Source organism: Crocuta crocuta, unplaced genomic scaffold, assembly GCF_008692635.1.
Source record: "Crocuta crocuta isolate KB4526 unplaced genomic scaffold, BGI_CrCroc_1.0 scaffold64, whole genome shotgun sequence".
In the NCBI taxonomy this organism is placed as follows: Eukaryota; Metazoa; Chordata; class Mammalia; order Carnivora; family Hyaenidae; genus Crocuta; species Crocuta crocuta.
In genome coordinates, this window is record NW_027530640.1 from 14,744,450 (window position 1) to 14,758,708 (window position 14,259).

At 41.0% G+C, this 14,259-nt stretch overlaps 1 protein-coding gene across 5 annotated transcripts in view; it reads left to right on the forward strand.

Annotated features, from left to right (window-relative positions):
• Positions 1 to 14,259, forward strand: part of ARHGAP26 (Rho GTPase activating protein 26) — a 423,871-nt gene that overhangs the window by 138,504 nt on the left and 271,108 nt on the right. For all 5 annotated transcript variants that reach the window (XM_077768849.1, XM_077768850.1, XM_077768851.1 and 2 more), the window contains exon 10: positions 3,438 to 3,532. In XM_077768849.1, coding sequence (XP_077624975.1) covers positions 3,438 to 3,532 — 95 coding nt within the window. The remainder of the gene's footprint in view (positions 1 to 3,437; positions 3,533 to 14,259) is intronic.

Below are 14,259 nucleotides of genomic sequence, written 5' to 3' on the forward strand. Positions count from 1 at the left end.
GGGGGGGGGGGGGGGGGGGGAAGCTGGGCATTAAAGAAACCAAGAGAACCCACTGGCTTTGAAATTAGACTGCCAGGCTCAGTAATGTTAGATGCATTTGTCATTACTGTCCGTTACTCGGCCAGGCTGCCTCCTTGCTCTCTGCCACTTCCAGTTTTTCTTTCAGGCTTTCTTTTACATGGGCCACCACACAGGAATTGATCAGCATCTTTTCTCCTTGCATGTATTACAGCAACCCCACTTTTATCCTAAAAGCCCTGTTAGTGTTTCTAATCACGGGTGGAGTAATCTCAGGAGAACAACATTGTTCAAATAGAGAAATATAAAGCAATGACAGAATGGGAAGGGATAGTAGGCATCAGTCAGTAGGTGTGCTCTAGTTTTCATGCAGTGGAAATAGAGTTAGACTCACTTCCTTGCATTGAGGCATAGTCCTTTTCCAATTCTGTGTAGAGATAAGCTTCACCAAGTTATTCTCACACACAGTCTTTATTTTGGGGCTTTTTACCTTGTGCTTTCCTAAAGCTTAAAAGAAGAACTCCCTTGTGTTTGGTCTTATCCCACTTGACAGTGAATGGCAGAGACCAACAATGGTGGCTGCCTGGGACTCCTAAGTCCTCAGTGAGGAAATAGTAACCACCTCACTGGGTTGTTAGAAAGTTTATATGAATTAGTACGTACACTCTGGGAGTAGACCTTGACACAGAATGAGTTCTGTATTAGAATCTTGATGCTACAATAGTTAATTTTCCTAATAATGTCTTAAAATTGTTTTATATTTTTCTAAGTCCTTATATTAGGACTGTTTGATCCACTTTTCTCCTTCATAAAGGAGGAAATGGCCATCTAGAGTAGAAAATGATTTATAAAGCCATATAGCCCCAGAGGTAGAGAGCCTGTACTCAGACCCTCATTCTGGAGTCTGCATCTCCTGAGTCAGAGTGGCTGCTGCTAGTAACAGTAGTAGTAATAATAATAATAATACAAAAATATGTAAAATAATAGCTTTTCATGATGTCACTCTTTCCTCAGCTGTAGGGTAGAGGGAATGTGAAGACTGGCTGTCTAGAGGTGATGCTACCTCCATTTGTATAGGAGGGTAAAGTGACGTCTTCCGTGTATGTGTTTGTCCAAAGTTCTCCTGGGACGTGGAGGGAATCTTAAAATGGATAATAGGCTTTTTTTTTTCTCTCTCTTTCTCTCTAACAGACTTATTTACTCCCCTTTCTTGACTTTGCTGTCCATTTTATTTGGATTATTTTTCTTTAAAAGTACCTGCTCTTTTTGTAGTTCTAGGCCAGGAGATGTTCCATCATCTTGCAGACCAGACCCTGTGTGTGGTCAAAGAGAATTCCCCTGTATATTAGCCTCTGAGATGAGGCCGCTCTCCGTGTGAGGTCTGGAGCGGCCCAGTGCTGACCTTGTTCGTTCCCTTGCTTGAACCTCCTCATTTATCTTTCCCTGTGCTCTCAGGCTATGGACCACAATCTGCATAATCTGCCTCTCGATTCCTTTAGACTCTTTGTCATGCCACTTTGTCTCGTGCTTTGGGATTCAGCCATACTGACTAGTTTTCAATTCCTCCCAGGCCAATGGACCCTGACCACAGGGCCTTTCCACCTGCTGTTCTCTACCCCCCAAAAAGATAGTAGATGGAAGTTTTGTGACTATAAACTGTCTCTTGCTAGGTCTTCTGTGTTTTGTGTGGTATGGTGATGCCAGGGGGTGGTTAAGTTTTGCCATATGCAGTCACATTTCCTATTTCAACAAATTAGGCAAGTTTTCCAATTTTTTCCCTTGTTTAGAGAAAAAGATTGGCAAGGACAAGAGAAACAGGAATACTGAATTTTTTTTTTAAGTTTATTTATTTTGAGAGAGCGAGAGAGCTTGTGTGTAAGTACATAGCAGGGGGAGACGGAAAGAGAGGGAGGGAGAGAATCCCTGGCAGGCGCCATGCTGTCAGCTCAGAGCCTGAAGTGGAATGTGATCCCATGACTGTGAGATCATGACCTGAGTTGAAACCTAAGAGCCAGATTCTTAACCCACTGAGCCAACCAGGTGCCCCAAGGAACCTTAAGTTCTTAGGTGGCAAAAAGAGAAAAAATAGGGACAGAAACCCCTCTTTTTAGGCAATAAGAGAGCACTATGCACTGAAACTGTTGGATTCCATTTGTACAATGAGATACGACTCAGCAGTCAAAAGAAACAAATTCTTGATTGGTACAACAATATAGGTGAATTGTAGAATTGTGCCAAGTCAGAGAAGTCAGAATAAAAGGGCACATGAGCACATACTGTGTGATTCAATTTATATAAAATTATATAGAGTATGCACACTAATCTGTATGACAGAAAGCAGATTCCATATTTGCCTGAGGGTAGATAGACTGGGTAGAGGGATAGAATTCAGAAGACACCTGGAAACTTATGGGGGTGATGGAAATGTTCATGAGCTTTATTGTGGTGATTTTATGGATATATGCAGATGTTAAAGCTCATAAATTGACCTGTACAGTTATTACACATCAGTTTATACCTCTGCAAAGCTGTTAAAACCTATTTATGGACTGCCTACTCTGTTCTGAGGCTTGTTTGGCCTCGGGGTACATGAAATCAGCAAAAGCTGATAGTCCCTGCTCTCAGGGAGCCTAGAGTCTAATGAAGAGGGAGACGTGATTGGAATCGTTGTCCACATCAAAGGCCAATTCCAATATGATCAGGGCTGTGAGGGAGGCACAGTACATGGTATATGTGAACATGTCTTGCAGATATTTGACTTGGTCCAGGAAGGCCTTCCTGAAAAAGTGATTACTGAGCCAAGACCATAGAAACTCAGAGTCAGGAGGCCTGCAGGCCATCTTGTTTAACCCTTATCAAACCTGCAAATTAAATCGGCTCAAGTATTATCAGGAGTTGATCTAGCGGGGGCTGATGCTATACCATCATGATGTGCTAGAAGTAAATTAAAAGTAGAGATACTTCATGCTAAGTATAGCATGGTTTACAGGTTTTACATGCATGAAGCTATTGGCTGAGGGAGAGTTTTGGATCAACATTCCACCTTCCTGTGGTCATGAACACTCAGGCTTGAGAAGATGGAATGATATGATAACTTTTTTAAATTATGTTTTTGTTTTTAAAATTTTTCTTTAATGTTTATTCTTGAGAGAAACAGAGTATGAGCAGGTGAGGGAATGGGAGTGGGATACGCAGAATTGGAAGCAGGATTCTGGCTCTGAGCTGTCAGCACCAGAGCCGGACGCAGGGCTCTAACCCACAAACCATGAGATCATGACCTGAGCCGGAGTCGGACGCTTATCCAGCTGAGCCACCTGAATGATCAGTCTTGCTGATGTGACATGTTTGTTGTATGCTGAAGAGGCACAGAGCATAGCCATTACCAGGCCTCATCTTGATAGCCTGTGTGCTCCCAACAGGGAGAAGATGAATCCGTCACCCTGAAATCCTGCACACGGCGGAAAACAGACTCGATTGAGAAGAGGTTTTGCTTTGACGTAGAAGCAGTAGACAGGTGAGTAGCTGTCACATTTTGCTCAGGAACAGATACTACTGAATTTGGATTTTTTTTACTTTTTCCATCCATTCAGAGCTTTTCTGTCCTCTGATCCCACTCTACGCCTCCTTCTCTACCCTCCTGCTAATGCTCACTGTGGAGTAGGCCTCAGACCACTTGCTGCTCCGCAAGGTTCAGGGTCGCTTCTCCCTGCTTGGACGTGTAGTGCTGAGCCTCTGGTTTGGCTTGCTCTAACATGAGGGCTTTCCTGAGAAGGAATGGGTGCTATTTCTTAGAGGAGGCTGAGTAGATGTTTAAAGAAAACTGTTTAGCCTGATGATATGAGCTATTTAAGATTTTTTTATTTAAAACATATTTTTAAATTTGAAAAATGGTTCAAAAAGAATTGGGTGAGGTGAAGCACGGAACAAGTTGTACTCAGTTAAAAAAAAAAAAAATACTGCTTTCAGCTACAGCGTTTCACGTACAACTGTGTGTGCATGCCCGGAAAAAACCGCAAAGCCCTTGTGAAATCGCTTTTTGCAGAGGGAACTGTGCACTGTATTCCTCAATATATACGGAGTCTCATTGAGATATACCATTTCCTGGTGTTACGCTAGTTTGACAGCATTCCAGTTCTTTGAAACACTTTACTTGGCAACAGGTTAATTCTTTGAGTGAAAGCCACGTGTTACACTTTTTTGTGCTGTCTGGTAAAGATCAGCAGTGCCAATGTTAAAGATCCTTAAATCTCAGCATGAGTCTCCTCTCATGCCATTTACTCTCTCCCCTTTATTTAAACAAACACACACACACACACACACACACACACCTCATTTTGTCAAGCCAGTACTTCTGCTCTTTCTGGGCTGTTTCTCTCTGGCCACTCTTTCCTAATTCTAGAAGATGCAGAAACTGAGTGCCTTACAGGGTGTTGGAGGTTTGGAATGCCTTCTTGTGGCATAATGTCTCCCTGCGCTGCGTGCTGCTGGTGGCTGTTAGACCTCTCATGGAGGGAACTGCCCTCTTAGCTTTAATCACAAGCTCCTGGAAACTCACCTTATCTCTTCAGTCCTTAGTCATTACACCTTGGGCTTGGGCTCTCAGGTCAGGCAACTGGGGTCTAAATTTGGACTTTACTGCTTTGTCGCCATGTGACTTTCAGCTAACTACTTAATCTCTCAGGGCCTTGATTTCCTTACCTGGAAAATGAAGATAGTAAGTCCCTAGTTCCTAGAATTGTAAGGATTCGTGGAGATAATGCACGGAAAATGCTTGGCAGGATGGCAAATAATAAATGCTCAGCAAATTGTTTTTTGTTAATTAGCTTGTCCTGCATGCTCACCAGCCTTGATTATTTTGTAAGGCTAGATTCTAAATGCTGAGAAGTAAACATAATTTATAAAGAGAGTACCCCAGTTGTTAACCTTTTGGAGGATGTGGGAAGGGAGGGGAAGGTGAAAGGGTTGCATTGGGACATAGGTTGAACTGCGGTAGCAAAGGGGACTTGCAAAATGTCTTTTTCACACCAAAACTGGTTATTCTTGGTTTAAACAGATCCTAATTCAGGATGCTTTAAGCACTTGTATAGATCTCTGTTCTGAGCATGGAATCAAAGGGAATTTGTATCATTGGCGGCCATGAAAGAGGTGGAGAATATGTCTATGTTTAGAAGCAGTTAGTTGTTTGGCCAACTGGTTAGTTTCTAGAGACTGTCATCTCTTTGTATGGTTATTTGCAAAAGGGCAAGCCTTGCCTCGTAGCTGTCCCTTATTGAAAGTTAGCTCAGAGATGATGTCTGAAGCTGAATGGTTTCCTGTTTTTTTCCTCAGAAGTTTTCCCAGAAGTTGTAGCGAGTTGCTTTTTAGGCAATTAAAACTCAACGTGGTGCCTCCATCTCATTTCCACCTTTCAGATACTTCCTGCCATCTTTGCCCTGTATTATACCCTTAAAAGCTTTTCATTTCCCAATTATAAGTGAAGAGCACGTGTCAAATGGAACATAATCGAGTGGGTTTGGGAAGTGGATTTTTCCCAGGTTGCTGTCTCTGGTTCCCTTAAAGCATGGAGGAGTTTCATTTGTAGCTCAGAAAGAGGCTGCTAAATCTCTTTTGAATAAGCAGAAGGTGAGTGGGTAGTTCTCTTGTATTGTTTATACGTATCACTTTCTGTATGTTATGGTGTTGAGACACTTCAAAAACTTTTTTGGCTGGAGAGAGACCATCCCTTCCAGAGGTAGCCAATTCTTAGAGCCAAGGGTGCAGTCTGGGGCGTGTCCTTGACATGGAAATGAACCAGCCCACAGTCGTGCCTTTTCCACCTGGTCCTTAATCCCCAGTAGGCAATATTCCTCTGCTTTAATCATCTGAGTTCCAGGTAGAGGCAAGGAAGGACACTCCTCTAGCTTAGACTGCCCCCCCACCCCCAAGTTACTCATACTCGCTCATAAGCTGTTTACCCTTCCCTGCTTTGCCTTTCCTTGGAAACTCCAGTAATGGCCACCACCTGGACTCTTCCATAGCTTCTGCTGCTTCTAACAAGTAGCCTTGTGGGTACCGGTTCTTCCCCACCCCTGCGGCCCTGTTTGGTATGCCATGCATGCATTCTGTTTCCAGGACCTGGGAGTATAAGAAACTTTGTTTTCTTTATTTTTTTTGTAATGTTTTATTTTTTTTTGTAAATGTTTTATTTATTTCTGAGAGAGAGACAGAGACAGACAGCATGAGCAGGGGAGGGTCAGGGAGAGGGGGAGACACAGAATCTGAAGCAGGCTCCAGGCTCTGAGCTAGCTGTCAGCACAGAGTCCGACGCGGGGCTCAAACCCACGAACTGTGAGATCGTGACCTGAGCCAAAGTCGGACGCTTAACTGACTGAGCCACCAAGGCGCCCCCAAGAAACTTTGTTTTCTGAGCTTGAGTGCCTTCTGTGTCTCCTTTTGTGGCCACATCTATTGCCTAAAATAACACAAAACATGTATGAAACACCTTCTCTGTTTTCTCTATAGGTTGTCATCTTTGATCTCAAAAATTAGGTTGCAGTTGGGCAGTGTTTTCCTTACCTGTGTCCTGTTGTGCCTGCAGTGTCATTCAGCATTTTCCTTAACCCATCCAGAAAGGGACTAAGGAGAGAAGAAAAAGCACTTCCATGGATTCCTTGACTGCATTCCTGGCACCTCCACCCATTATCCTGTCTTCTGGAAGATTCCTACCCCTTGGTTTTTCCCCAGTGCGCTTTAGCCAGGAGGTGATTCCTGCTGTCTGTCCAATCAATCTGTGCCTTCCACAGATTTTCGGCTGTACTTGAATGGCTAGAGAGATAGAGGGGTAAAATGCAAGTTTAGCCCTTAGGAAATGTGGAAATAAAAGAGGAGATGGTTATATTTATAAAGGTTTATGTAGTGGCTACTAAGGTTTTATTCTACTAAGATTCACCTACATGCTGAAGTAGTATTTTTTGACTTAGAATATATGAAGTTCTGGGTTTTAGGGTTGAATAATTCAACCTTTTAGGCTTAGTGCTGATGTTTCATGTTATTTTATAACATGAGGCTTCCAAAAGAGGCTGCAGACTTTTGGAAGTGATATTCCAGAAGGTATATTTGAGTTGATTACGTCAGCATGTCTTACTGTTCAGTGAGAACCACCTGTGCTCAGCATCCGTGGTGGAGCTTGTTAGAACTACAGCTTCTTGTAATCATCAAGACAGTATGGTACTGGCACAAAAACAGACACTTAGAGTGTCTCTACAGAGTAGAGAACGCAGAAATGGACCCACAAACATGTCGCCAACTAATCTTTGACAAAGCAGGACAGAATATTCAGTGGAATAAATACAGTATGTTCAAATTGTGTTGAGAAAACTGGACGGTGACATGTAGAAGAATCTGGACCACTTTCTTACACCATACACAAAAATAAACTCAAAATGAATAAAAGACCTAAACGTAAGATAGGAAGCCATCAAAAACCTAGAGGAGAAACAATGTAGGCAACAATCTCTTTGACCTCTGCCACAGCAACTTCTTACTCAACACATCTTGGAGGCAAGAGAAACAAAAGCAAAAATGAACTATTGGGACCTCATCAAAATAAAAGGCTTCTGCACAGTGAAGGAAACAATCAGCAAAACTAAAAGGCACCCGACAGAATGGGAGAAGATATTTGCAAATGACATATCCGATAAAGGATTAGTATCCAAAATCAATACAGAACTTACCAAACTCAACACCAAAAAACAAATAATCCAGTGATGAAATGGGCAAAAAACAGATACATTTCCAAAGAAGACATCCAAATGGCTAAAAGACACATGAAAAGATGCTCAACATCACTCATCAGGGAAATACAAATCAAAACCACAATGAGGTACCATCTCACACCTGTCAGAATGGCTAAAATTAACAACTCAGGAAATGACAGATGTTGGTGAGAATTTGGAGAAAGAGGGACTGTTTTGCACTGCTGGTATATACACACAGACACACACACACACAGTGGAGTATTACTCAGCAATCAAAAAGAATGAAGTCTTGCCATTTGCAACTACCTGGATGGAACTGGAGTGTATCATGCTAAGCAAAATTAGAGAAAGACAAATATCATAACTTCACTCATGTAGAACTTATATAAAACAGATGAACAGAAGGGAAGGAAAACAAAAATAATATAAAAAAGGGAGGGGGACAAAACAGACAAAAAATATAGAGCAAACTGAGGCTTGCTTGGGGAATTGTGGGTGGGGGCATGGGCTAAATGGTCGGAGGCCATAAAGAAGGACACTTGTTGGGATGTACATTGGGTGTTACAGGTAGGAGATGAATCCCTGAATTCTGCTCCTGGAATCATTATTGTACTATATGCTAACCACCTTCAATGTAAATTACAGAAAAAAAGAAAAAAAAAAGTACAGCTTCTTGGCCCCTGCCCCAGATGTACAGTCTGACTCTCTGGGAGAGAGTCTGAAATACACTTTTGGAACAAGCTCTTCATTTGTCCTTTATTCTTACTCATAATTGGTGCATTAAACACCATGCATATCACAGTACCGCTTTTTCTAAGTGTATGAAAATGGTTCTTCATGAAAAATACTGGAACAATAGTGACACAAAACAGAAAACCAGAGAACTCAAGCTCCTTTACCAAGGAGTTTAATTCTTACTCATAGAGCGAAGAATATAGCTAGTAGAACAGTTGATTTTCAGCCTCTGATACAGATGACCAGGAAAAAAGCAACAGCAACAACCACAGTAAAACTCACTTTCCAAGTTAGAGATGGAAGAGGGGTTAGGGAACCAGCAGTAAGAGAAAATTTTCTGAAAGCTGAACACTGTTCATACCTGTCTCCTGTAATCCTCACGATAGTCCAAGGAGGACTGGGCTCCACTTAATCCATGTTACTGAAAGGGGATCGACGCTTTAGAGGTGCAAGTCTTCCCCAAGGCTCAGGAGGGTGTGTAGGAGCTCACTGCAAGGGCACCTTGCTGCCTCAAAACTGAGGATTTGTTAGAAATGCTTTCCAGTGAAAAGCCCAGTGCTATCAGTCCTTGGGTTTCAGAGACCCTGCTGTATGTTCAACGTGCTGGCTGTGAATTCTGAGAAGTGCTTTCTCACTATAATTGCTTGCACGTGACATCATAAACAAATGGATGAGCTAAAGTTGCAAGCTAGCGTCTCTTTTTATACTTAGGACCTTGTGACCTTCAGAAAATCGTCACATAGCTAACACTGTAAAGAGGCATTGCAGGCCGGGCACATGTACACAGGTGTTCCGTGAATGCTATGTTTTTTTTGGTACCCCTCTCCTGTCTCTTAATTTTAAGACGACGTTCATTTCTCTTTATCTCGGGAGACGAGCATAAGATATCATAGCAACATTGCCATTTATCAGTTAATTTCATTGGATCCTAATACATTGTGGTCAGTTTGTTCGCAAACTGCAGTCAGTTGTCCTCAAATCCTGGTGAAAACGGGTTAATTTCTGCCCTTTATGTCTTAAAGGAAGCCGTGTTGTGACTCTGATCCATGAATAAGCTGGAAATCAAATTAACTGTTAATTCAGAGCTATGAGATTTAGAACCATAGTTCTTGAACTATGCGTTAGAGATTTTCTATAAACTGAATACATTTCAGAAATCTGCTTTTAATTCTTTTATCGAATTGTTTTTCCTTTGGTATCTCAACTAGGCCTATAGTCTGTTCTCAGTATCTTACAACCTTCATATTGACTTGACATGATTACATAATCCTACATAATTACATCTCATGTATCCCTTACTCTCTAGTGCCTGCCTTGGATTCCTTTTTTTCAGAACTAGTTTTCAGACCTGAGAGTTTGTTGAGGACCCTTGACTATTCTGAGTAAATATTTCACAGGTTGATGGTAGTTTTTCATGTTGTTGGTTTTCCTTTGCAAGGAAATTGTTACCAACAGTGAAAAGTTAACTTGAGTAGAAATTCTTAGCTCTTTCTTCAGTTGCAAACTGAAAGCTTGCTTAAATGAAGAAATCATGTCTGTTAAGTCCATGTGATCCTACTTTGATTTTTTTCCCTTCTGGTGTTGTTTTTAAGTTGGATTTCAGGACTCTAGCAGTAAGAGTGTAATAGGGCTTTCAATGAGCCTGTAGGACCTGGAGTAGTTGTACGATGTTGCCACAACATGGTACAAAGAGGAGTATTTTTTTACTTTCTTAGAAGATAGTTATTATGAGTTGAATTGTGTACGTCCCAATTGATATGTGGAAGTTCTAATTCCCGGTGTCTAAAAATCAGAATTATTTGGAAGTAGGGTCATTACAGGGGTAGTCAAATTAAAGTGAGGTCATTCGCGTGTGTCCTAATCCACTATGCCTGATGTCCTTATAAAAAGGGGTAATTTGGGCCCTGAGACAGATATGCACACAGGGAGAAAACCATGCAAACATGAAGGCAGACCTAGGGGTGATGTGTCTTCAAGCAAGGAATGGCAAAGATTTCCAGCAAACACCAGAAGCTAGGACAGAGGCATGGAAAGGATTCTCCTTCACATTCCTCAGAAGGAACCTGCTAACTACTTGATCTTGAACCTGACAGCCTTCAGATCTGTGAGAGGCTGAATTTCTTGTTGTGGACGTCATCAATTTGTGGTACTTTGTTACAGCAGTCCTAGCAAACGAACACAGTATTGAATAGGAGGACCTCCCTTAATCAAGGAGCAGCAACAATATTCTGACAGCCTTTTAGGAAGGATGGCCCAACACACACCTGTTGAATAATTGCATCAGCAAGGAGGCCCACTTCACAAACAGCTTATTGACATAAACTATCTTTCCTTATTTTGGATATTCTTGACAGTAGCCTAAGCTTTTGTTAGCTCTACAAAAATCCTTCTTTATTATATCGTAATGAGGAGGCACTGTTTGTTGTTTTTGTATTACCTTGCCATAGCACTGAGTGGTCGAAGGTTTATATTTTATATTGGTTAATTGAATTAAGATTTATCATATTTATCATATTTCCCCTTAAACTGTGTCAACTCTTTTTGAGATAGTTCAGTGGAAATTTCCTGGTTAGAAAAAGGATTCCATATAGAAGTAGCTGTTACTAGTACTTTCCACCCGATGCCTCACTTCAGTCACTTTGAATAATTGACTCTGCCATGCAGCATCCTATTGAAATTAACGAGCAAAAGTAGAGAAAATATTTACTCAAGCTAAAGGATCATTGGTGGCAGTCTTCTCCTGACATCCCTGGATTTATTTTTAAGAAATGTCTCACAGATGTGACATATGGATATTTTCTCCCATATGTTTTACAGGAGTAGCCAACAAACCATATGGAAAATAATAGAAACAAAAGGCTGCATTTTGATGCACTAAATCAACATGGTCTCTTGAGGGGCGTTGTTTATACTTGGGGAAAGGAAACAATTAGAATGCTTTATTTTTTCCAGGACTAGCTGACTCCAGCAGAAGTCCATACGTTTGAACACAGTATGTAGAGTACTAAATGCCCCATTCCTGTTATTGGCATAGGGGCCGGGGTGAGCTTAGTCTCTGCCTTCACAACGCTTACCTTTGTAGAATGGGCACACAAACATACAGACATATTCATGCAACTAAAGGTGTAAACTGAGTATAGAAGGTGTAAAGGTGAGTGTTCCAACAAACTTGGAGGACCAGAAAGCTATCGGAAGAATGTAGCAAACACAGGGACTTAATCCTTTGGCTCTTACAGAGATTGATGACATGCCTGGAATATTCTGAATCCATTCCTTGTCTCCTTTCCTCCTTCCCTCCCTCCCCTATTTCTTAAGCATTACTATATTCCATAGAATTTACTGACAGTGAAGGTAGAAGGTTTGCTGAGGTACTCTGAATCTACTGGAGTTGTAAAAGCTGTCACCTGATTTTTCTTCCAAACCAAACCTGAAGTCCTCCTTTTGCAAGCTTCCCATGAATAAGTAAAGAAAGACCTCTTTTCTCTGACCAGTACCAAGCTGGTGTGGCACACCCACTGTCAACTCTGCCATCTTTCTACTGTACATACTGTGTATTTGCACGGTGTATGATCTTTTCATGATAGTGGTTGGCTGGTTGTTTAATTAGGAAAGTCCTATATATACCTGTATTAACTCTCAATTTGAGTATCACTAATTTGCTTCCAGAGGCAGAATAGCATCATTTTATACAGTTTTTAATACAGTACTATGTGCATGTGGTTGTTTGTTTTCTTTCTTACAGAAATGCAGTTTTTGAGCTAGATTATTGTGTTCTTTTACTTTGGAACTTTGGTGAACTCTTGTGTAAGAGCCTACAGGAGCTTAATCATGTTAGTTGCTATTTAAAGTAAAATGTGAGCAAGTACTTACATAATGTGCATTTCAGTATAGGTAGGATGAAAAAAATGAAAAGTTGGTTAAGGTAAGAATAGTGGAGGCTTCGAAGATCCATGGAAGGTCTGAAAAACCTATCCACACCCTCTGATCGGTTATCGCCCTTACTTCGAGGATGTTTTTATGGCAGGCTGCGTGATGCAGATAACAGATGCTCGGAGCCTTGCGTTTCAGTTTGGGACCTCCCCCTTAACTAGCTGTGTGACTGTGTAAGCTTGAGCTATGTCTGAAGATGGAGCGAATCACACTTCCCTTGCAGGATTGTTTTGAAGGCGGAATGCAATGATACTCCTTCCTGATGGAGTCCTATGTCAGAGAAACTTATGCTTCTGAATTTTTTTTCTTGTTTCATTTTGTTTGCATTTTGATGTTGTTCCTTTTCTTCTAGTGTGTCATCTATAAACTAAGAGTGAATGCATGTGTGTTAAATGTATATATGCAAAGGAGCTACTAGGGGAAGATTCCATTTTCAAATTAGATATGTGATAACCTGTTATTTATATTTCCTATAAAACATAAACAGTTTTTATGCCTTTCCTTACAATTTCTTGTCGCAAAAGGGAACTGGACTAATTTCGAAATGTGTCATGCATGCGTGAACTCATTTGTATGTCTTGGTGAGGTTGTGTGAGTGTAAAGGGCGCGTGTTTTCCAAAAAGGAAATACATATTATGTAACAGACTTGCTGCAGTGCTCAACCTCTAGATGGCAGTTTTGTATACTTATTACTAACTATTAAAAGGTCCATTTGAAAATGAGCTGTCCTATATACATCGACAGTTAGGAGTCAGTGAGGGTGTGTGTGTGTATGTGTGCGCGCTTACACGCACATGCGAGCGCTATAGAAGAAATGATGTGAATTACTTCTTAAAGGAGAGGTATTATAAATGACTCACTCTTTGTCTGGAATTCCTTCCTCCTACCCTTTTGTGATGCATCATTTCATACCCGCCTTCCTGCGAAAGCAAGTATGCTCAGTTAATCTAGCCTCTATTTAAATATAACATTTTACTTTGCTATCTCAATGAAAAGTGTCAGACCCTTTGCTTCAGTGACAGCTTCTTTGAGGATGGTGAAGAAAACAGATGTGTGATTTCGGCTGTGCGATGTTTGCTGAACACCACGCCGACTTGCTTTCCCTTCTTGGTGCAGTGCGCCTTTATCTTTTCCAACAGATGAATCTCTTCTTCCTGGTTTCAGATTTCCCCTCCCTTTCCCTCCCCTTCTCACCCCTTGTTTGAAATAATATTTGATTTTGCCTTCCTGGTGGTTGGATTAGAGTGCTGGTCTCAGTACCACTGACATTTCAGAGAGGAAGTGGCTTTTCCTTCCTCAGAGGGTGTTCTCCTCCAACTTCCATGACTTGGGTGGAGACAAGCTGGAGGGAAGTACTGTGCTTTCTGGATTGCTTCTTGGCCATTCTGTAAAATAAGCTAGCTGAGAAGTTTTTGGAGTCTTTAAAATTCATGCAGTTTGAATTTGCCATCAAGTGATCTTATTCCTCTTCTTTTTTTGTACATGAAGAGAGTGTTTACTGTTTGATTCTGGCGTAAGTAAGAACTGAATGTGGTGGTTCATGGATTTTATGAAGGGAGACTGGGGCAACCTTATTTCTAGTATTCTGCATTCCAAAATTTTGTGTTTGACTAACAGTGAATGCCATTTCATTAGCCAACTCCTAAAAGTGAGTTTGGTTATATAAAAATCTAAACCAAAATGTTGCTGTTAAATAAAACTGAAGAGAGGAAAGAACTCAATCAGTAAATTCCACTTACTTACATTTCTGTTCACTATGAGTAAGAATAATAAATGGAAAAATTGGTAAATGAACTAAAAAATTTTGAATTAGAATATTTTTTTCAATTTGCTTATCATT